General features: G+C 47.5%; 1 protein-coding gene across 4 annotated transcripts in view; it reads right to left on the bottom strand.

Moving 5' to 3' along the window:
- ATP2B4 (ATPase plasma membrane Ca2+ transporting 4) overlaps positions 1-24500 on the bottom strand; it is a 92717-nt gene that overhangs the window by 27186 nt on the left and 41031 nt on the right. For 2 of the 4 annotated variants that reach the window (XM_082653484.1, XM_082653486.1), the window contains exons 2-11: positions 22018-22679; positions 9783-9980; positions 8901-9158; positions 8309-8434; positions 7749-7874; positions 6598-6633; positions 4844-5005; positions 1871-2085; positions 1312-1554; positions 331-572 (exon numbers count right to left, since the gene is read on the bottom strand). In XM_082653484.1, coding sequence (XP_082509610.1) covers positions 331-572; positions 1312-1554; positions 1871-2085; positions 4844-5005; positions 6598-6633; positions 7749-7874; positions 8309-8434; positions 8901-9158; positions 9783-9980; positions 22018-22210 — 1799 coding nt within the window. In that variant the 5' untranslated portion in view covers positions 22211-22679. The remainder of the gene's footprint in view (positions 1-330; positions 573-1311; positions 1555-1870; positions 2086-4843; positions 5006-6597; positions 6634-7748; positions 7875-8308; positions 8435-8900; positions 9159-9782; positions 9981-22017; positions 22680-24500) is intronic. The other 2 variants (XM_082653485.1, XM_082653487.1) reach the window with 1 other exon arrangement.

Genomic DNA, 24500 nt, shown 5'->3' with positions numbered 1-24500 from the left:
TTGGATTGCCTAGGTCTGAACCGTGGCTGTGCCACTAAGAGCTGTATCACTTCCAGCAAGTTACTGAACTTCCCAGCACCTCTGAATTCTCATCCGTAAAACAGGGATAATGACAGCATCTACCTCGCTGAGCTGTGAAGAGTAAGTACAGTATCCAAAATACTTAACAGCAAGGCTTGGCCTGAACCAAGCTCAGATGTTAGTCATGATGTCACCGCCTGGAAGGAGGGTTCACTCATCATCCAGGTGGATTCAGTGTGAGGCCTGGCACTCTGACCTCCCTGAGGGGAGGATCCTGCAGGGAGGAAGAAGCGGGGGAGGGGCGCTCACTTGCGCAAGATGATCTCAGAAGCACCCTTGCTGTACATGCGGTAGCCACTGCGGGGCTTCTCGATGACGGTGCTCATGGACTTGCGCACCGAGTTGAAGGTGTACACCTTGTAGAGCTTCTCCTCGGGCACCTCACTGCGCACGGCGTGGTAATCCTGCTTCAGGTCCGTGACGAAGCCCAGCAGGGCGCACTCGGTCTTGTTGCCCACCTGCCGCGGCAGGCCGCCCTCCTTCTCCGGAGGCTGAGAGGAAAAACACACATGGGAGTGTTGGATGAGGTGCCGAAGCTGGGGAGAGAACCTAGGAAGGGAAGGACTCCGCTCGAGGCTTTCACACATGTACCCAGGGCCCGTGGGGGTGCCGACTGTGGTCCCTGAGCCACCCAGGGCTTGGGGATTTTTTAGTTGCCCTGGGAGTGGTGCTGGTGTCTCACCCTGTGTGGGTCTTATTCTAACACTCTCTCTTAGTTTCTAGAAACTGAGTAATTTACTCCTGACCAGCATGAGGTCTCTTTTTATTTATTTATTTTTATTTTTTTAAGATTTTTTGACGTGGACCATTTTTAAAGTCTTTATTGAATTTGTTACAATATTGCTTCTGTTTTTTGTTTCGGTTTTTGGGCCCCGAGGCATGTGGGAGGGATCTTAGCTCCCCGACCAGGGATCGAACACACACCCCCTTCATTGGAAGGTGAAGTCTTGACCAGTGGACTGCCAGAGAAGTCCCAAGATCTTTTTAGACATACTACCTTTACCTGGTGATTGGAGGTCATTTCATAGCCATAGATTCCTACCTGCCTCCCCCTTGCCCTCCCATCCCCCAATCTACTCCCATGGATTATTTCCTAGTTTCACCCCAAACATGTTCACTGGGGAGTGGGAAATGGGATGTGGGATGGCAATTCAGGCAGAATAAACAAGAGAAAATGAATGGTTCCCTCCACCTACCCATTTTAAGTGTCCTGGCAAAGGAAACGCTTACCAGAACCTTGGAGGTGTAGGCACTGTTGATAGAAATACCATTGACAAGAAGGTCCAGGACCTTGGGCACAAGGACATCAGGGCTTGGGATTTGATGGTAACGGGTTTCTCCGATATAAGCCTGCACCACAGTCATGCGGTTCATGGTCAATGTGCCTGTCTTATCGGAGCAGATGGCCGTGGCATTGCCCATTGTTTCACAAGCATCCAAGTGCCGTACCAGGTTATTGTCTTTCATCATTTTCTACAAAGGAGAAGAGAAAAGACTTCCCAAATACAGGTCAAAGGCCATTGCCTAGCCAGCATCTCTCCACATTTCATTCTCTGGTCCCACACAAAAATGCAGGATACCATTTTTGTAAATACTCTTAAGATTCTACTGGATTGCTTAAATGTTGATGCAACTGATCCAGATGGTCCTTCCAAAGTGCCAGTGGCTTCTGCTCCTGAAGGCATCACCCAGAGTTTATGAAGACAGACTGGCCCATCCCAGAGGCTACACGGTACCCTCCCCTCTGGTCTCTGCTCTGAAAGAAGACACAGTTTCATTCCAGTCTCACCTTCACAGAGTAAGCCAGTGAAATGGTGACTGCCAGTGGCAGCCCCTCTGGCACAGCCACCACCAGCACAGTGATGCCAATGATGAAGAACTTGACAAAGTACTGGACGTAGATGGGAGTACACTCAGCCAGCCATGGTTTGCGCTGGATCACAAAGTTGTCGATCACAAAGTACAGAATCAGGATGAGAACTGTGATTGCAGACATGATCAGACCTGTCCAGGAAACAAGTCAAATGAACCCAGGCTTCAGGGTATTCCTCGGGCCCTAGCCAGAGATGGGTGGCATAAATTGTAGCCTTTGCTATCCATTTTTAAAATGACTCTCTAAGTCATACCCAAAGCCCCTATCCATTCTCTGGCGCTTGTACATTACAGTGTAGGGGAAAGAGGTGGCTTTGCATCCTAAAGACAGGGCTGCTATTCTCAGCACTGCACTAACTTGACTTGTGGCTTCTGACTGGTCTTGACCCTCTCTGGGCCTATTTCCTCATTCATAAATAAGAGGATTGGTCTAGTTTTCTAAAATAGCATTCTATGCTTCTATCTCAGACCTACTCTCTTCCTACAAATCATAATGTAGTGACTACAGGTGCCTATTTCCTAGTAGTTTATCAATTTTAACTTCTTCCCTAGTAGCCTGAGAATGTCAGGCAATTCACAACTTGTTCACAGTGTTGCCCCTATGGTGTTAGCACATCACCTACATAACTAACCCTTAGAGCGGTGCTTCCCAACCTTTCTCCTGACATGGCACAGACAGAAGATGACAATAATAACAACTATTAATATAGTGCTTACTATGAGTCAGGCAAGCACGTCACAGGTATTAACTCATTTAATCCTCACAACGATCCTGTGAGATGTTACTATTATCATCCCCTTTTCTGTGTCTCTCTAAGGCACAGAGAGGTCTTGGTATAGCACACTGGAGGCGGACCGACCATCCTGGTTTGCCTGCGACTGAGCAGTTTCCTGGGCTGTGGGACTTTCTGTGCTAAAACTGAGAAAGTGTCAAGCAAACTGGGATAGTTGGTCATCCTACATATCCTACAATGGAAGAATCTGCTCAAGATCAGAAAACAACTGGTCTAGGGGTTCCAACTGCCTTGGGTGCTGCCTGGCTGCTCTGAGGGCATCTGTATCTACCTGTGGCACAATATCTGGGAAAAGTTCCACTTCAAATCATAGTTTGATTTGTGTCTTTGCTTTGCCTGAGGGTCCAGTGATTCAGAGGGATCAGAACAAGGCTACAGGTGATTGTATCATTGAAAGCATATTCTTTTGTACTTTGCTTCATCAGGGTCAGCCCTAAGAGGTGAGGCAAGCAAGGCACCTAGGCTGCAAAATTTAAGAAGGCGTTCACTCTCAGGGTGGTGCCAGGCACCTCACTTGCTTCCCCCTGGTCCTTGGTCTAGATGATGTGTGAAATGAATAAACAGAGGAGACCAGTGGCTAGCCCTCAGGTGGCTTGTCCTCCCTAAAGAATAAGCTAGGGATTAGGAGCACAACAGTAGGATCTGTTTAATGCTTCAAACCCGTGTGCCAGGCTCAGCAATTTGATTCCACACTTGCAATTTATCTCATCTGTGTACTGTGTTTTTCTTTTTAAAAATTAATTAATTTTTGGCCGCATTGGGTCTTAGTTGCTGCGCGCAGGCTTTCTCTAGTTGCGGCGAGCAGGGGCTACTCTTTGTTGCGGTGTGCGGGCTTCTCATTGCGGTGGCTTCCCTTGCTGTGGAGCACAGGGCTCTAGGTGCGCGGACTTCAGTAGTTGTGGCACAAGGGCTCTAGAGCGCAGGCTCAGTAGTTGTGGCGCACGGGCTTAGTTGCTCTGCGGCATGTGGGATCTTCCCGGACCAGGGCTTGAACCCGTGTCCCCTGCATTGGCAGGCGGATTCTTAACCAGTGCGCCACCAGGGAAGTCCCTCATCTGTGTATTGTTTATATGCAAGAGACTTCATGGTGGTCAAAATTAGCTAGGTACTAGAACTGGATGAATAGGCCAGACTGACACTCTATAAAACTCTCTGTGGTGCTTAAAACGTTCTCTATTTGCACTGTCCAATATGGCAGCCAGTAGCCACATGTGGTTATTGACCAACTGAAATAGGTTAATGTGACTGAGGAGCTGAATGTTTAACTATATCTAATTCTCATTAATTTCATTAATTTTCATTAATTTAAACGGAAACAGCCACACATGGCTAGTGGCTGCAGTAGTGGACAGCATAGATTCTCGCTATTCAATGTGTGCTTAGCAGAGCAGCAAGCACTGCCATCGCCTGGGGGATGGTTAGAAACGCAGAATCTCAGGCCCCACACAGAAACGTACTGTAGTAAACAGACAGGTGAGGTCAGCAAATAAACAGTGGAAAAAGACTAGTTTAAGGGATATGTGCGCTGAAGGAGCGATCTTCCTTTGTTGCTTCCTCTAAATCCCCCGCCCCACCCCACCACTGAAAGAAGGCAGGAGAGAGGAGAGTGCAGAGGCGAGCGATGGAGAAGCTGCTTCCTCTCACGATGCACAGGAGTGCCTTTACTGACATCTGCTCTGCAAAGCGCCTCTTTAATCACTGTCTTCCTTTTCCCTCCAGTCCTTATTCTGAACTGATTGCTCTATGCCTGGCCATTCCTATGCTAGGGAATTGCCCTCAGCAAACAACAGCCTTCTCTACCGTTAAGGAATTTACAAGCCAACACACAAGCAGGTGAGTAGCTATTGAAGTCTTCCTTCTTGCTAATGTAAATCTCCCATTTGTTTGCGCCTTTAACCCTAACACACAGGAAAACATCTCTCTCTGCAAAAGCTAAACAGTCGCAGAGAGAGACACAGCTACCTGGACTGCACTAGCCACTTGGAATTTTCAGCTTCTTTCTGCCAGACCTGGCTGGTGTAGAAAGAAGGCAAGCAAAGTAGCGAGGATCCAGAATAGCACTGATAAACAAACCAAGAAGGCTCCACCCTACTCACCAGCTTTCCCAATCTGTACAGCCAAGCGCGTCAGCTTGCCCTGCAGCACCGACTTCTCCTTTTTGGGCAGCTTGGCTGCCTTTTTCTCCTTTTCCTCATTGTCGATCCCCTCCTGGCTGTTGAGTGGCTGGATTTCCAAGGCCACTCCATCCTGAGTCTTTGCTAGGGTGTACACACAAATAGGACAGGTAAGCAGGCAAGGTAGTAGCACTGAGTAGCAGGCAAGTGGAAACTAACAAATCCTTCTGTCTTATTCCTGGAATATACCTTGGACCCCTGACATCAGATCTGACCACCCTCACCCCATGCCATACAGGGAACTTGACTCTGACCCTCTATTAGGGCTTTTGGAACGATATCTTAACAACTGGAGGTGAAATATGGTGCTTTTAGGGTATGGATTTCCACTTCAGTGGCAGCTTCCTGGCACTACCTCAGAGTCCCAAGCCAGGTTTATTCCAGCAAGAGGATTAGTCATGCCACTAAGTGCTATTATCAACAACCATCCTTCCCGGAATTCAGTGCTTAATATAGTGAATCTTTACTGCAGAAAGGGGCTGAAGGGGAAGGCTGGTAGATATTCCTAGAGCATAAGGGTCCTAGTCAGCTCTTTGAAAGCTTCATCTCTCTCTCACTATATCTATATCTATATCTATATCTATATCTATATCTATATCTATATCTATATCGACTGTCAAGGAAGAAACACGGACCCCAGACACAGGGTATTTTCCAGTTCCCTCTCGTATTAGTTGAACGATAGGGGAAGGAAATCTCTTTTCTCCCCTGTCTGATGAAGGTAGGGAGGTACAGAGTGGGACCTAGGGGAAAAGGGAAGAAGCTGGTGTGAGGGACTCCCTGGAATGAGAGAAAGCCAGGGTAAAGACAGACATATAAATCCACTTTGCTTTAAAAAGAAGAGTTAAAGAAATCTAAAATTAAAGAATTATTTTTGTGGAGCCCTGGTTCTCCGACATGATGCCTTTATTTCTAAAAACTACTATGATGTGGGTTACAAAAGGAAAAAATCTCTAGAAGCTGTCTCAAGAGAGCAGTTCTTGCTGGTTCCTGGCACCCCTCCAATTTCACCCCTGCAGAGCTCGACTCCTTTGGTTAGATGCCCTTCCTGAGATACTGTCTCTGCTGTCAGACTCACAAACAAGACAGAGACAGGATGTAAACACAGCCACCAAAAAAGCAACACACATCAGATTAGGAGGAAGAAAACAGACTGTGGAGAGAACAAAGAAAGAGGTGGGGAGTGAGGTCACGGAGAAAGGGCTCTCTCCACCCCTGAGAAGACTAGCTGAGAAGGAATCCAGATCAGAAGAGGACACCGACGAGGAAGCCAACAGAGGAGGGTGCAGGGACTGCCCACCCCAACTCCTTCCACCATAAGGACCCTGAAGTCTTCCAACCCAGAAACCGATGACCGTTGTTGTTTAAATCTGGCCTAGGGCAGTGAAGCAAAGAGTTCAGCACCCTGGGAAGAGCAGATCAATCTCACAGGCTCTCCAAGATTGACATAAAGTTCCTTGAGCCAACAGCAGAGGATGCTGTCGTCCCATCTTAGATTGGGTTTGAGAGCTTGAGACCACCCCCAAATCTCTGCACCTTCCTCAGGATAAGGCATCTGGGCCACAGCAGCAGATAACAAATTTATGGAGAGGAAAAGGGAGGAGGCAGATGGCCTGGGAAGGCCTGGTTTGAGTGTGGGCAGGTAGAGATGGTAAATGAGTGGGTGGAAAGGTTACCTTTGTTGCGATTTTCAGGGACTCCTTGTTTTTTACCTGTTTGAACAAGAAAGAAAAAAATGGGGTGGAGACCCAAAGTGACTATTAAGAGATCAGATATCCAATGCTTCGGTCCTGCTCAGAGCCCAAAAGGGCAACAGCAAAGGGGCTGAGTTGCAGGAAAGGGAATGTAAAGGAAGCTCACATCTGTTTACCTCCATCTTCATTAAGGGCTCTCATGAATCCTTGGGGTATGGACCAGGCCACTCATGCAGGTGAGTGCACACCCACTTCTGAGCTGCTTTCTCCTGGAGCACAGCTGCTGTTGGGAGGGTGCTCCCAGCCTGAGTCACACCACTTGGAGAAATGGGGTGGGGGTTAGGAAGTGAAAGGTTTGAACTGTTTCTGCCTGGTGGCAAAGGCCCTGCAAGGTGCCTCCATGTCAGTTTACCAGCGCCAAGCAAGCGTCCTCCTTATTCACTTGCAGGCAGCTGCAGAAACGGATAGTCTAGCTCCTGAGTGAATGTGTTTTGTCTCCTTCTCATTAACTCCCCTTCCCTAAACAGCCCAAGAAGGTCCTCCAGCCAACTGGTAGAAATCCTTCTCTCCTCCAAGGGAAGAAGGAATTCTTAAGGGAAAGGTGTAGATATGGTTTGCTATCTTTTTTTGCCTTCTGTTTTTCCTTCTTTCAGGAACAAGTGAATGGCAAAGACAGGGCTAACTCTCCTGGCCGTGTCTCTCTTCCACTGACAGCCTATAGTTTCAGCAGGAATCCAGTTTCTTCTCCTGGACAGTTTTCCCTTAGCCTTGATGATTCATATAGCCCCCCATATCTGAGGAAAAAAGGGGCAAGGGTCGGAGGACTACACAGAGGGGAGTTGAGCACCTCGCCAGCTCATTTGGGGCAGGCTTTCTACCTCATCCCTTTACAATCCACCAATAGACACAGGAATCAATGCAACCTGACTGGGGAGCCTAGAGCCAGGATCTGGTTTCCATTAGAGCACTGTGGGGAGCCAGGGATGATACCCTTAGCTCAACAAGGAGTTTGGATATCTGCACTCATCATCCTGCAGATTCTTCCAACCAGGTACTGCATCCAGACCTGCTCCCTTTCCTAGTTTGTCCACGGGGGTGGGAGGGAAAAGACTCTCGTCCCGAAAGCCCTTTACCTTTCTTCTTCTTCTCTTCCTCTTCCCCCTCACTGGCCCCCAAGAGGGTAAAGATGATTCCAGTCTGAGAGTTGATACCCACAGCAGTCACTACCATTCGGCCAGAACCTTCCATGACATGGGTCCCTAAATGAGAAAGAAGACAAGAGAAGTGTTTTTTGTTTTTTTTATACCTGGCCATTCTTTGGTGTGAAACGTAGACCTGGAAAAAAGCAATCCCTCTTTCTTCCTCTCCCGTGGATAGTGATATACTCAGCAGATAATAGGAAAAGATCAAGAGCAAGCAAACTGGGGGGTAAGGAAAACAATGTGCCTAACTGCTTTAGGGTAAGGCTCCTTTCCCACCACCTACCCCCAGCCAGCAGAGCCCTTATAGCACCTGCTTCATAGGCAACCTCTTATAGGTTGCTTGATATCCTTGTATTCAACCCACTAATATGCTACTGCCTCAGCTGAACCTTGGGGCAGGGCCAGAAAGGAGAGCAAGGTCTGGATATGGTCTCTGTGGCTGACTGTCTGGGGGGAGGTAGAATGGGAGCTGGTGTAGCCAGAGGCCATACCTGAGAGCAACATGGGGTCTCTTTCCAGGGACTTTTTGACATGGTCCGATTCCCCAGTCAGAGAGCTCTCGTCAATCTTGAGATCATTGCCCTGGATCAGGATTCCATCTGCAGGCAGCAGGTCACCTAGTACACAGAGGTGAAGGGGCAACAGGGAAAGAGGGTAGGTAAGGACCATCCAACCCCATCTCAGGGCTGCTCCCATGGGCCCTGCCTATACGGCAAAGGCCCAGGGAGAATCTGGAGAGCATTTGAAAGACAACTTCAGCTCTGACAACCTGGGATAAGACTCCATTCCGGGTATTATAAATTCAAATAGTTACTGATCCCCAAACACATTCCCATGGCCTGAATATTATATACTTTTAATCTAAGCCACACAGGGTACAGTCTAACAGTCTTTGGGAGTTTCAGTTACTGCTTTCTGTGAATTTCTCTTCCATAACCTCCTTAAACTCTAACCTAGAAGCTAACACAATTTGGGGTCTTATCTTTTTGGGTCCTCAGCAATTCCAAGCAGCCCCCTTATGCCAAAGGACCTAGCCTTGAAATAGGGAGGGTGGCACAGGTACAAGAAACACAGAGCTCTTACCGTATTTGATTTGGGCAATGTCCCCCACCACGATCTCAGCCACAGGGAGCTGAATGATGTGACCATTTCGGATAACGGAGAATTTCTGTTCCTTTTCAATGCGGTTCTGCAGCCCCCGGAATTGCTTCTCTTTGCTCCAATCATTGAAGGCAGTCACTAGTACCACGATGATCACTGAGAATAAGATGGCTGCCCCCTCAATCCAGCCGGCTTCTGCCTCCCCTTCATCTTCTGGGCTAGTTACGGCTAGACCGCACTCTAGCCCAGGGAAAGTAGAGAAAAGAAGGGTCACCTAGGGGCTTTTGTTGACATTAAAAATGGGGGTGGTGCTTCTGCAACCCCCCAGAATAGAAAGACAGGGAAAGAGAATAACAGCTATTCTCTTGGGTAGAATAGCTCTCCTCTGAGGATACTGGAGGACAGCAGGATTGGGCGTCATCTCACCACCAATATAACTATTTATGTTTACCTAAAAGAAGCAAATGACTAGCATGAAACATATCAATACAAATTACAGGCAAGTCACATATAAAGAACTTATGACCGCCAACATGGTAGTTCCCACTACGACTTCCTATGATGCTCACACAACTGGGGGAACTCTGAGATGCAGGGCTTTGTTGGTTGAGTGAGCATAGAGAATTTAAGACATTCTGAATAAGGATTTGATGGGAAAAGGGGGAAAAGACCCTGGAATCAGGATAGGTTGGAAGAATAGCTTACTAGCTACTTGTTAGTTTCCTTTGGAGAACCCGCTCTGGATAATGCGGGGGGGGGGGGGCATTTTAAAGCTATAATCTGTCAACATGAATACTAAGTGCTTTTTGGTGGCGCTGGAAAGAACCCAGATCAGAGTCATGCTGGTCTGTTCAAGATACTCACGTTCATTTTCTTCCCCAGGGGGGCGATAGAAGGACAGGACCAGGGAGATGATGGCCGCGATCTCCAGGATGATGAGTGTGACATCCTGAAGGGCTTCCCACACTAATTCTAAAAAGGTCTTGGGCTTTTTGGGGGGAATCAAGTTTTGTCCAAATAGTTGTTTACGTTTCTCCAGATCTGCAGGGTTTCCAGATAGGCCTGAAAAAGACATAAGAGTGGAGCAAATGAGCGAGAAAAAAGGGGTAGAGATGAATGACAGAAGAAGGCAGTTAAAAGATCCCTTTAAAAAAGATACCTTGCTTCCCGATCTGCCCAAGTATGAGATCCAGTTAGGGTGACTGGTCTCTGTGGCTGACAGACTTTTTGCTCAGACTCAGGGGGTGTGAAACTTTCAGTCTAAAAATGGGGGCAAACCAAGACAAGTTGGTCACAGGGGCCACTCACTCCTCTTGGTCTCCAGGGTAAGCTAACCTAGACCTAAAACTTCATCTCTTCCTCATGGGGTTTGCTCCAGGCTCCAGCTCTAAGAGCACACACATTAAAATGTTTCCTGAGACTCACACAGAACTTTCCTCTCACATTAACATGTAAATGCTGTTCATGACTTAAAAACAGAGCTGGGACTTCCCTGGTGGCACAGTGGTTAAGAATCTGCCTGCCAATGCCGGGGACATGCATTCGATCCCTGATCCGGGAAGATCCCACATGCCGTGGAGCAATTAAGCCTGTGCGCCACAACTACTGAGCCTGTGCTCTAGAGCCCGTGAGCCACAAATACTGAGCCCACGTGCCACAACTACAGAAGCTCGTGCACCCTACAGCCTGCACACTGCAACTACTGAGCCCACGCACCACAACTACTGAAGCCCGCGCGCCTACTGCCCATGCTCTGCAACAAGAGAAGCCACCGCAATGAGAAGCCCATGCACTTCAACGAAGAGTAGCCCCTGCTTGTCGCAACTAGAGAAAGCCCGTGTGCAGCAATGAAGACCCAACACAGTCAAAAATTAAAAAATAAAATAAAATTAAAAAAAAAATAAAAACTAAAAACAGAGTTGGCTTCCACCCAGTGGCTCATACACAAAAGCAAGAAAGAATAAGCTATCTGCCCAAGGTCATGCTAGGAGGCTAGGAGACAGAGCCCAACCAGTTGTCCCGTCCAAGTTTCAGTGGTTTCAGGAGATCAACAGAGTAGAGGCTTCGAGACTCCAACTTTGGGCATCCCCTTTTTGCACACAGTCATCCTTTTCTGTCACACACAGAGGCATACATGCATAGACACACACACATCACTAAGAAGCACTATTGTTCTGCTAAGTACTATGTACTTAGAGATGTACTAGGTGCTAAGAGAAGTACTACTTAGACAAAGTACTAGGAGACGCACTATTATTCAAGTTGAATAAAAAGAGAACAATGAAGGTGAAGCCACTGAGGTAGTACTCAGTCCTTGATTATCAGCATGCCCCCCACTAACACACATGTGCTTACGTACCTGTGTGAGTGTGCACACACAGTCCAGGCATGTTGCCAGAGAGAAGAAGAGTGAGGCAGAATTATTCCCAGTGTCTTCCTCATATTTAGGCCCTTCTCCTGGGCCCTAGGGGTGTTATAGTTTAAGGGAAGAGGAGACAGCTTCTAACTTTAATTAATGCCAGGTGACATTTATCAAGTTGTTTACACAACTTGATTAGCACATTAGCCCTGGTTTTGGCACTGGACATTGTTGGCTATACTGTGGGATCCCCACAGTCAGGGTGAGGCAACCTTTGTCTTGAAAAAAGATCAGCAGCTGAGGAGGGTTAGAATCAAAGGATGGGGACACTTAACCCAGCTTCACACAGAGGTGCAAGAAAAGCAGATGACCGGAAGCTGCAAGGAGGAAATGGGGATACTGATGCCAGAGGACTTCTTCACACTTTAGTCAACATGAAGGGCTACTCCACTGGTGGGGAATGGGGGCTTAGCAGGAGGGCAGACATCTATTCTCCATCTCCACTGAATAGGATGCAAGAGTGTCACTTTAAATGGCAAGGAGAGAGATTTGGGTTAGAACTAAGGAAGACAGAGCAAGATTTTGAAAATGGAAAAATAGGTACTCAAGGGAGTATTGTTTGCGGGGTCCATTTCTCCACCCTAAAAACAAAAACCATCAGGAGAGGTACTTGAAATCTACCTGGGGACCCCGCCTGGAGGTAAAGTGAGGGTGTGAACTGGCACCCACGATTGTGGAGTGAGGACTGCAGACCACTTCCTCTTGCCAGTGCTCAGGAGAGGGAAACAGGGCAAGTGGCGCCTGATGCTCTTATCCAGGGCCTCCTGCCTCCTTGGGCCCAAAAGCACCACCCTGGCTGGAAAGCTGAGAGGCACAGCAGAGCTCTGCAGGGGAGCGGGTTTGACCAAAGCGCTAGAAGCAAGCTGGGCTGCCTGCCAGAGAATCCCTGCCTCTACCACTCTGAGAAGTCAGTTCTCAGCAGGAAGGAAAATCCAGGGCCTGGGAAAGGAGTGTTTCTGGGCAGGGCATCTTGACCCCCAGGCAGGCAGAGGCAGAGTTGCCAGGGGACAGGGCCTTGCTGGTTCTTCCTCTCAGGGACCTGAGATAGCAAGTCTGTGCCAACTTGGAACTGCTGTGCTGGACGGCCAGGCTTGCTGGAGGGAAATAGGAGTTCTGCTAATTTGTTAATCTACCTAGGATGTTTCTCAAGAAAGCAGGATTCACAATTAAAGGGAGGATATGTTATTCCCTCCTTAACAAGGGTGAGGGCAAATCAAGACATCAGATATTAGAGGTTATCATCAAGGGACATCCCAATAAGTCTAATGAAGGCCAAAATGGCGTCAACACCACAAGAACAGTCTCGCTAAAAGCACCCCATCTGAGGTAGCCCTGCCTCTCCCTGCTCTCATATTAATGCCTCATAATCACCCTTGACTCCTCTCTCTCTCTCTCCCTCTTATCCACTATATCCGTTTAGTCAGGGAATCTGTCAGCTCTATCTTCAAAATATATCCAAGGTTCCCTCACTTCTCATGTTCCACAGCTGCCATCCTGGTCTGAGTCACGGTCATCTCTCGCCTGGACCACTGCGACTGTCTAACTGGCCTGCTGCTTCCACCCTTGCCTTTCTGTTCTCAGTCTCTTCTCTTTCCAGAATGATCTCTTACAGCCCAACCCATGACACTCATCTACCCAGAATCCTCTGGTGCCTTTTACTTGGAATGAAACTGGATACAGAAGACATTACAATGGCCTATAAGCCAAGCCCCCTTTATGAGCCCCCAGCCCCCCACCCCTTAACTCCTACCATTTTCCCCTTGTTCACTGAGATGCCATCAAGCTAGCCTTCCTGCCATTCTCTGCATGCACTAGACACGTTTCTTTTTCAGGGCCCCTGCACACGTTTCCTTTCTCAGATTCCTCTTCACTAGGTAGGGCTCATCCTTTCACCTCCTTCAGGTCTTTGCACAAACGCCACCTTCCTCGTGAGGCCCACCCTGACCCCCGTATTTAACACAGACTTTTCTGCCCCTAGCACATTTGATCCCCTTATCCTGCTTAACCGTTTCCCTCTACAGGTCTTCTCTCAGAACAGATTATATACTTATCCTACGTTTGTCTATGCCCCTCCACAAGGGCAGGATTTTTGTCTTTGTTCCTTAGGTCTAGAACAGTGCTGGACACACAGTATGCACACAGATTTATTGAATGAACTGCATGAATGAGTAATAAATAAGACTGTGAACACTGAAGCGATTACAATTGTGCCAGATGCTTCACCAGGCACATTTGTGTCTTCTCACCGAAACACTGCAAAGCCCTATGCAGTAGCTGCTATTAACCCCACCTCACATATAAGCAAACTATGGCCTGGAGAGGTTTTCTAACTACTCAAGTAAGTGCGCCGCAGTCTATGCCGCTCTACAGGAAGCAGCTGGATGCCAACCTACACACAGTGGGGCTGGGGTGTGGAGGCAGTCGCACTCAGCTGAAGCTTCATTCTGGCGTGACTAACTTGTCCTGGTTTGTCTAGGGCTTTCCAGGTTTTAGCACTGGAGCTCCTGACTCCTGGGACGGCCCCTCAGCCCCAGGCAAACAGGGATGGTTGGTCCCCCACCCTCCTTTATTTACCTCAGGGCAGGCCCACATGCTGCTTTTCTCTACACCTCTAGGCAAATCAGTCCCGTTCCCACTCTTTATTTTACAACCGGGGTGAATTAGTCCCATCTTTTCCCGTCCTCAGGGATGGTGACACCAGGTCTGTCAGAGTCTAATCTATGAATTTTGTATTCAATAAGAGGTTCATTACTGGCCTTTTTTGGACCCAAGCAAATGAAACAAGACAGGTTATGGAAAACAAAAATGGTCAGGCCTTGCTCTCACTTAGATGCCCTCAAAGTCACACACTTACTTCCCTTTTGCCATTTTCTCTCATCTCTCTGCTCCACCTTAAGTCACCCTACGCTCTTACAATAGCTACCTTAAGAAGTCAAGTGGCTGCCCAAGTTCCCAGCATGCCCTGTGGCAGGGAGGGGCAGTTTGGGGCTGTCAGCGTAGTAGCCTTGGGAATCCTCTCTGACATGTGGCATGGCACAGGAAAGCCATGTGGGACTGGGAGCTCGGCCAATCCCCAATTTTGGGCTTTCCATTCCCATTCTTCCTGCCCCCAAGAGGCTCTCAGGCCTTGATCTCAGCAGCTGTGATTTCACATAAATACTTGTCCAGCCCAGGAGGGGGTTTTAGTCCCTTATCTCCACAGTTGCTTCTAAAATATACCGCTTCCCGAAGAGGGGAAGGAAGACTTGGCAGGGAGAAAATGCTGGAAACACTGGAAAAGGGTTTCCCCTAAAAATACATCAAGAAAATGAGAAGAAACCTTGTCCCCAAGAACATAAGAGAGAAAATCCTACCCAAATTGGGAATACATCTGGCCCGAAGAACCAGACTTAACACATGAGCTAGGAGAGGTGACAAGAATGTCAGTCTGTGAAGTCATTGCCCCCACCCCACGCTGGGGAATTACACAGCCCTGCCCAGGCTGGCGGGAGACGGAATAAACAGCAGTGGAAAATCTGTGTCTGCTATGAGCCTGTGCGGGGACCCAGGGCTTGGGCGGAGAAGCAGAGGCCCAGCCCTCAGTGGCCTGGCTCCAGCAGGGAAGGGCCAGGGCCAGCTTCCCTAGGAGGCCGAGGACTGTTGGCAGAGGCACCCCTTATCAGAGCCAGCCCAGGCCCAGAAAGGGTGGGGCTAGGTTAGACATCATGAGGGACTTCCCAGCTGTCTGAGTTATGATACCTTGCCAATGGGACAGCAGAATCTTCTACAAAGATAGTATAAGGGAGAGGTTTCTCTGGGTTGATTTGAAGGCAATCCTATTTTATATAAGAACAGACATCAGAATACCTTTCAAGTCCTACCTTAAAAACCCTGGATTAGGGGGCAAGAGGGAAGAGTAGCCTAAAATCAACATAAGGACTGACAGGCTTCAGCCAGCTACTGCTGCTAACCCATTGCCACTCCTCCGAGGATTCAGAGCAGTTTCCCGGCTTCTGCATCTCTAGCTTAACACACCCACAGCTTGGAGATGTGCTCCGTACCTGCTGGCCTTCCAGCCCCCAGAGAGAAGGCAGTCTCCCTAAGGTCACAACAAGAGGATGATGGACTTAGAGAAGAATGCCCCTTTCTCACTCGCAATCCTAAAGCCCTGCCCTAGGTGGACAGCTTCCTCAGGGAATGTCTCCCCCTATCTGGCCCTCTGCTGTATGCCTTTTGTGAACACTCCAACTCTGGCACAGAGAAGAGACAGCTCCCCAGAGCGCCCTCCTCACCCTCTGCTCGGCCGCCCTCTCCCACGCTGCACGCACACACTCCCCTGCGGTGTCACACCCCCCAGTACTCACACCTCAGAGCTAAATACAGAGAGCGAAAGCTCCACTTCCAAGGGTGGATGCAACATCTGCCCCAGCCAAGGAGGGGATGCTATCTTTCTTCCTTCCCCTAGCTGATGGTCCAGTGCAAGGCACTGACAAGAAGGTTTAAAGCAAAACAACACTTTTTGCTTCGGGCAAGGAGGAGCTGGATAGAAAAGAATTCACAGAGCCTGGGGTTGGCCTGGGAAAGAGCAGGCCCATAGCTGTCACGCATGGTTGGCCTAATTCAGCCCTAGGCATATAACTCAAACCAGACAGGGAACTCCCAGGATGCAACATGGAATTCCCTGCAGGGGGAGGAGGGACTAAGGGAGGGCACTTTTTCTCTCCTGTCTTTCTCAAATCATCTACCATCCCACTGTTGATGCTGCTTCCCCCAGGTTTTGTGAAAACCTTTCCCACCCCTCTGCCAAGTACTAAATATTTCACAGCTACTCACATCACAGTGTAGCTGCTCTCTGGCTGTTTGAGCTGGTTTGCCCATCTCTAACCCTTCTCCTCCCTCTAAGATATTCTTTTGGCATGAGTCTCTGTCATACCTTAAACTTAATATGTCTGCCCAAAGTGTGATAGGCAGAGAGGACCACAGATTGTTATTCTCAGCAGTCATGCCCACATGAATTGTTTTTAGAATAATTTATTTGGCATCTTCCAGGTGATGGCTATGGGGCAGAGGGCATGAGGAAAGAGAGGTAGCTTGGCCATGCTTCTAAGTTGAAATTGATGGACTCCTAAAAGTCTATTTTCTAAATCAGACTATAAGCCCTACAGATAGGGAGGAAAATCTCAGAGAAGCCAGTTGCCCATCTTCTTCTCATATCCGTTCCATTCCATATCCACTTGCCCATTTCTTTACATCCCCTGCAACATCAACATTCTCTAAAGCAGTGGTCTCTAAATGGGGGGCATGCATTCATCCGTTAGAGCGTGGGAAAGGTACTGGAACTTTTTGTATTACTTCATCCATTTCTATTTCTTGTAGATCCTACTATGTAAATAATATTAGTGTTAGAAGTACTGTAGGTGAACATTTATTGGGGCTACGTGTGCAATTTTCTTTCAGATTGACAATGCTACTGGAAATTTCAATCTCCTACACTGAGGAAGAGCCCAATCCCAGTATGTCCCAGCTTATGGGAAAATGGATAGTTCTTGGTAGAACATGCCACTGACCTCAAAAGGCATGGCAACAGGAACACAGCTAAACCCCAGAGAACTTAAGGTGGCAGGAGATATTAACCTAAATCCTGCAGTTAATGAACCAAAATCAAAGTTTGCGCTGTCTTAAAACAGATTCTTTCCCCCTCCTGCTCTTTACTCCCCAAAGAATCTCAGCTCCCAAAACCTAGTAGGTGCTCAGTTATTAGGCAAGGCAAAGATGCTTGCATCTTATGCCAGGAACATTTACTAAGTGGTAGCAATTACCACAGAGCATGGCCAGGCCAGAGCTTCCCTAGGCAATCACACGATGGAGGAGTCCTACCTCTGACTCCTAGGCCCCCTTTTCCTTCCCTACAATCCCCTCAGCTTAGGTCCCTGTACTGTGTGCTCCCATAATACCATCATAGCACTATGACAATATTTCTGAAATTGCCTTAATTTTTGTGTATCCTCTTATTGCCTGTAAGCTTTATGGAAGCAAGAACTGTGCCTGTCGTGTTCACCATTGTGTCCCCAGCACCTGCCGGACATTAAATATTTGTTTAATGTGGTTGAAAAGAAATTAGAAACCCTCTGTATCCCACTGTCACACCCTCAACTCTGTAGAGGCGGAAAGGAATAGCAGGGTACGGAGGGAACATGAGACAGAAATTCCCACCAACATTCTTCTAGATCCAAATTCAACATAAATAGTCTTTAGCTTTATGAAAGAAGTCCACAGGTAATGACTCATTGTTTAGTCAAGGCTCCCCTTCTCTGCCCTTTCTCATCTGGGCCCAGACCTCCCCCCTAACCGTTGGCCTAGCTCCTCCTCAGAAAACATCATTCTTCCTCCTAAAAAGGGTAACACAGCTGAGGACCAATGTGGAAAAGTTCTATGGAGAAGAAGAATTCATACAACTTTCTATCTAGACCAAAGAATCTCTCAACTAGGATCCTCTCTGCTTCCTGCACACAAAGGGAGACTGAGACTAAGGAAAAATACCTCTTCTTTCTTCCCCTTAAGCCACAGGTAATTCTCATTCCAGATTCACAAAGGTTTCTCTTGCTCTTGGAAGCCAGGAGATGGCATGGAAAACTGATCAGAAGATAAAAGGCTATCTTCTAGGGGGTAGCACCCAAAATGCTCAGCTCTCTGGGGATTGGAGAGATTGGCTGGGGTTGGGATGTAATGGGGAAAGAAGAGGCAATAGAAAGAGGGGGGATAAAGAAATTGGAATGAGGAAAGAAGCAAGCAAACTAAACAGATTCCATTGGCGCAAAATGCTCAGGTTTTCCCTACTGGTAAACCTCAGGCAACACAGCCACCGCTTATCCAGGAACTAGAGCCTCACCTCTGCCTCTTTGCCTTTCTTTAACATGGCCATGAAGGCTGAACTCTGTAGTGGCCTAGAAGAAAGCATGTGTCGTCTTTCACGTCTCCCCCACCGCTTTTTGTTTCCCCAACTTTCCTTCCCTTTTTTGCTCACACTCAGCCTTGTGTCTGGTCGTTGCTGAATGCCATGGAGGCTGAGCACCTCCACGTCATCTCGAATGTAACCAACTCTTGGCCACTGGGGCATCTCCTCTTGTTCCAACTAGCCATTGTACTCAAGGAACGCAAGCCAACATTAAACTCACATTAGCATTGGGTCATGGTTAGACATTTTATCAGGCATTGGAATACAAAACAAACTGTAAAATTATCTGTGATTCTGAGATTCTCCATGCTGCTGCTCTAGCCAAAGGGGCAGCAGAACATTAATGGACTGTGATTCAGAAAACATGAATTATTCCATCGAGTTCTCCCCTGTGGTAAGACTTTAGGCAAGTCATTTAAACCTTTTGGTCTGTTATGAGCAAGAGCGAGCGAGCGAGTGAGACAGAATAAAAAAAACATGTTAGTGTTTGAAATGTTATAAACTCCAAGTTCCATAAGACCCTTTAGTAGCTATGGTTTAAAATAATCTACCGGGCTTCCCTGGTGGCGCAGTGGTTGAGAGTCCGCCTGCCGATGCAGGGGACACGGGCTTGTGCCCCAGTCCAGGAAGATCCCACATGCCGTGGAGGCTGCGCGTCCGGAGCCTGTGCTCCACAACGGGAGAGGCCACAGCAGTGAGAGGCCCACATACCGCAAAAAAAAAAAAAAAAGTTAAAAAAAATAAAACAATCTACCAATCTATACTAAAGATACTATCAATCCAACAGAAAATAAAGGGGAAGAGTCATATTCTAGGAACCAATCTCCCCTATCTTACTTCACCTTGGTTTCCAATCAGCAGAATTCTAACACCGGGAAAATTTCTTTATTCTTATTATTAGCCTGCAGGGGCCTCGCACAGCTATGCTAGGCTGTCAGGCACCTCAGAGCAGTCTTCTGTGAACAGGCTGTTTTTTTATGGCACCTGGATATTGATGCTCTTTTCTCAGCCTGTCCAACCAAACCGCTCAGCACCACCCCCGTCTGGGGAGAGACTCCTGTGTCATAGCTCTTCTGTGTCTCCTTTTCCCATCCCTTTACTCTTCTCACATATGAGGGGGTCACTGTTGGCACTGGGGGCTAGAAATTACTCACGGAAAAGTTATTTTCTGACACCCTGCCTCCCCAGCTCCAGGACCGGCCCTATGGGTAAGTCGTAATGAAATAAATCAGGATACATATTTGTGATCTAAGGAAGGAGGAGAATGGCAGTGGACAACTGTGACAAAGGTAGGGGTACTGGGATATAGGCATGGCCAGGGTTTGTAGCGACAGAGGCACCTGACATCAGAAGGGTGACTTTCAACTACAGGTCTGAAACCAGGACTGGGAAAGAATCTAAGCATTTGATATCTGATGTTGAGATTAAAGTACAATATATATGCTGGCCTTTGGGAATGGAAGCTCTCTGGGAATCAGGAAGTTAAGAATAACAGCTATGAGAAAGGGTTTGGAAAATCGGGAGGAAAGTCTGGACCCGGCTCTTAGGAGTTTCTTAGGTTCCAGCTTATTTGGACTTCTGAGTTTCACTTTGTGAGAGAAACAACTGACCCAAGGGATAAGAACAGAAGAGGAAGGGAAAAAGAAAGATCCTGCTTAAATTCTGATGAATGTTTCAAAAGTATTGCAGTATCTCAGTTAAACATAATAAGAATACCCTCTCTTTAAGGTCAATGCTACTGTGAAAGTGGCAGAATAAAGAAATCTAGCTGACAAGAAGTAGGCATTATCCAAAGGGCAGTCATTAGATACTAAACAGAAGGCCTTTGCTAAGCCACATGAAAGCAACTAAACACTGCCATCTTAACCAGGCTTTTTGACATCAACAGGTGAATGGAGAAAATGGACAGTGGTTGCAAGTAGACTGCAGCAGCCTCTCCAGATGTAAAAACACATTGCACTCCATAGGCGCTCATATTCTGGCAAATATCTTCAGACACCTGGACTCCATTTTAATGTGAGACGACTAATTTATTGAACACCCATTATAAGTGTAGGCATTGTATACAACATTACATTATTTAATTCCAATAACTCTGCAGCCTAGGTACTAACATCATTTTCAAAGAAGAAAATGATGTTTATTTAGGGAGGCTGAGCAAACTGTTCAATGCTATTCAGCTAGTAAATGGTAGAAGTAATTTTTTTTTTTGTGGTACGCGGGCCTCTCACTGTTGTGGCCTCTCCTGTTGCGGAGCACAGGCTCCGGACGCGCAGGCTCAGCGGCCATGGCTCACAGGCCCAGCCGCTCCGCGGCATGTGGGATCTTCCCAGACCAGGGCATGAACCCGTGTCCCCTGCATCGGCAGGTGGACTCTCAACCACTGCGCCACCAGGGAAGCCCAGAGGTAATATTTGAACTTAGAGCCTATGAGATAAGAAACTGAATTCTAGAAGTACAGAGAACGTGTAGGGCAGCTCTCTTTGATTGCAAAATATAAAATAAAATAAAATAAGACATGGGCAATGTACAGATATCTAGATAAAAATCTCTTCCTTTTTTTAATCCTAGAGAGTCTGGACTCCAAGTCAGTAACTTATAACATTGGCTAGGGGTCAAAACTTCTTAGAATTGGCAAGAAGTATGATGTGGCCTCCAAGGAAGGGTCAGAAATGGTATACCTCAAGAGGCTGAAGGCATCTAAAGGACAAGATCTTTGCTCTATCTCAAGCTACTCAACCATGGCCTGCCTGACTGATAGGACCAAGCAAGGACCTGTAACAGATGCTGAAACCAGGCAAAGGAGAAAATAAGATTCCTCTGGTACTCTCTCCATTTCAATGAGGCAAAATTATCGTGGCTCACTGGGCAACTGGACTGAGCCAGGTAAGCATGAAGCTGGATTTTTCCTTTTCCTTTTTTTTTCTTTTTTTTTTTTTTTGCGGTACACGGGCCTCTCACTGCTGTGGCCTCTCCCGTTGCGGAGCACAGGCTCCGGACGCGCAGGCTCAGCGGCCATGGCTCACGGGCCCAGCCGCTCCACAGCATGTGGGACCCTCCTGGACCAGGGCATGAATCCGTGTCCCACGCATCGGCAGGCGGACTCTCAACCACTGCGCCACCAGGGAAGCCCTCATTTTCTTTTAAGAATAGATTATGAACAATTATACTAAAAGTGCATAGGACAGGGTTGAAAAAGTCATCAATAATTCCCTGAAAGAAAACAGAGTGAGTAATCCAAAGATATGGTGGGTACAACTCTCTACGTTATGACTTACCATCCCGTTTGTAACTGTGTACCATAGAGAAGTGCTACATTAGGTAGATAGACTCACCCACTTTTCTTCATATTACACTGTAAGATCAGTGTAGGGAAGAATTTTATCTTCAACCTTTGCAATCAAAGACTGATACAGAATAAGGGACTTGATTACTGATAAAAGCATCTCTAACATAAACACTTATAAAATAGAGATCTTCTGCCTTCTGTACATTGATACAGAAAAAGGAGGAAAGAATGATCTTCAGAGAATACCACAGTCACTCAACATCATCTCTGGGAAAGAAATGACATTTCTCTCCATAGTCGCACCTCCTTCCAGCGCTTCAGATACTATACTTTACCCACCAGACACAGATATACCAGCAAGGTCTCCAGAAATGTTCCTTCTCTAGAAGTTGGGAAAATAATATATTTTAACACTAGCCACCTTCCTCCGATTCCCCACCCCTGGTACGGCCTTTACCTTCCACCGGGTTGGTTTTCAGTCTACTGCAGAGATTCATTACTCCTCCATAGTGGACATTGATCTGGTTTATTGCATCAGCTGAACGCAGCTCCATGAGCTTCCTCAGGTCCATTACCGTGCAGCCAAATTCCCCTTCATGGCTCTCAATTATCGAGTTGGCTGGCAAGGCGTGTTCTGTTGGGTTTGTCATTTTGCCTGCTGTTACCAAGCCCCTCAACCAGAGAAAATGTGAAATTTCCCTTCCACTGATCAGGGTCTCTTGCCTCTCTGCCTCACTTCTTCTTACTTTTTGCTTCACTGGGAGCCCAGACGGGAAATAGATCGACTATATCTTGTGCAATAAGCTTCAGAGTAGCAACCCGTAGTTCAGATCCTTTTCTGGGTATGAAGCTTGGCAGTAGGAGGAGGAAGAGGATGGGGGAACTGAGTGGAACTGGACCACGTGTCACGATGATTGGTGTCCCCAGGTGGTGATGGAAGTGGTTGTCCAGGGTAGGTAGGTTCCTAGCTTAGACCAACTTGCACAGATGGAGGTGTAAACAGGATGTGCATGTTACCATGGAGGCAATCTTAGCAACAACCAGCGACTGCAGTGGTAGAGAGGTGGCAGGAGGAGGAGGAAGAGGAGGGTTCCCTGGATACCGATGACAACAGGATCTCTGGAATAAAGATTCAAAGATAGACAAAAAGAAACAATTAGAGCAGCATGGAGATCGAGCATCTGCAAGGGCAAGAGGTACTCATTCTAGCACAGGGTTTAGGTGACAGTTGATGTCTGAGCTGAACTTATAGCTGAGGCCTGAGCTGAGGCCCCTTCCTCCCTGGGAGGCCCCAGCAGCCTGTAGACTCCAATAATTTCAGATATACCCCAGTCTTCATACCTCACCTCTTCCAAACCACGTAACACAAATCCTGCAACTTCAGAAACTTGGAAATAAAAGGTTATGACCTCTAATTGTTCTAATGCACTCCCTGTCTATTTGAGGGACCTGCTATAGAATCTTTTAGTCTGACCTTACTTCTAAGAGGTGAGAATAGGTCAGAAAAGGAGTCCAGACCAGAGTGATCTGGAGGGTGGCCTGCCAGTCTGCCACCCTCCCCCATACCTTGCACCCTCCCCTACTCCTAACACACACATTTACAAACCAGGAGGACAGCCTGGTAGAAGATGCCCAATCCTCTGCAGCCCCTCAGAATACTCAGCCTGATGCTGTATAGAAATTCCTCAGGATGCCGCAGGTGTCAATAGATCAGGAGCTGAGCCCCCCACTGCTCCAAAAAGCTTTTGGGGGGAAAGGATGAGTAAAATGCTCTGTCAGTAGGCGATACAGGGTGGAACCTTTTTACATTAAGGGGACAGAAGGACCTCTGAGGAGGGAAGATAGTGAGTTTGAAGCCTATGAGTGTTAAAGTTCCTCTGGGGTGGCAGGAATACGACAGCTACTGATTCAGATAGAGCCTAGGGCCACAAGGTGAGTAGGGGAGCAAAGTTAGTCTGCATATGAGTGACACCAGAGGGTCTCTAACCAGCATTTCTCCCCTCAGGAAGGCATGTGTTGTTACCTCTTACACGTGCTCACTAGGGAGAGAGGGTCAGGAGTATGTACAGGTGAGAATAGGGAGGATGAAGGTGAAAAGTCTTATCCTGAGCCCCGTTCTCAGCGTCAGAAAGGGGCTGCTGTGTGGCTTGCAGGAGGACTGCCACACATTGGCTATTTAAATGTGAAGGGGCTCTTCTTGAACACAGCACCCGAACACCGGGGGCCCAGCCCCTCTCTAATAAATGGATGACATCCTTGCTTCTAGAAGGTGAACGAGGGAGCACAAGGACCATCAGATAAGGACTTGACTCTTTTATCAATTAATTTTCCAAAAATCACACGTGGCCAAAGTTCCCGCTAATTGTGATCAATCCTGTCCTTGGCAGGTTCCACGGGGATGGAGGTGGTTAAACCCCTCCCTCTCCCAGTCTGCCCTCTGCCTCCTCCTTCTACTATAAATTTTTAGAGCTACTCTGACTTACAAAGGGTTACGCAAGCAGGGTTTTGTTTTGTTGTTGTTGCTATTGTTTTTTAAACATCATATTCCCTTTCTTTTTAGATGTCATCAGAGAATCCTGGGGAACAAGGAGGTCTGGAGAGAACCTGAGGCAGAGTGTCAAACTCTCTTCAATCATACTGGCATAGGGATAGGCAGTACCACAGACTTTTCTCTCCAGTTCACCTTCTTCTCCAAGTCTGGAAGCAGTGGGAAGGGCTATAGCAGCAAGAAGCCCAGCTGACCCTTAAGTTGAACCCCTTAACCTTTCAAGAGGATGTTGAGGACAGTGCTGATTGAGAGCTTAACTGGAAATCAGAAGATTTTACTTTTTTTTACTCTCTACCCACTGCCGTGTTTGTTCTATGAAGGCAGAGATTTTTCACGTGTCTTCTTCACTGCTTTCTCTCCAGTGCCTAGATGAGCACCTGCACAGAGTGGGC

This window comes from Grampus griseus (genome assembly GCF_964374135.1).
Source record: "Grampus griseus genome assembly, chromosome: 1".
NCBI lineage: Eukaryota > Metazoa > Chordata > Mammalia > Artiodactyla > Delphinidae > Grampus > Grampus griseus.
The sequence above is the reverse complement of the archived record's forward strand: the minus strand, read 5'-3'. Positions and strand labels throughout refer to the sequence as shown.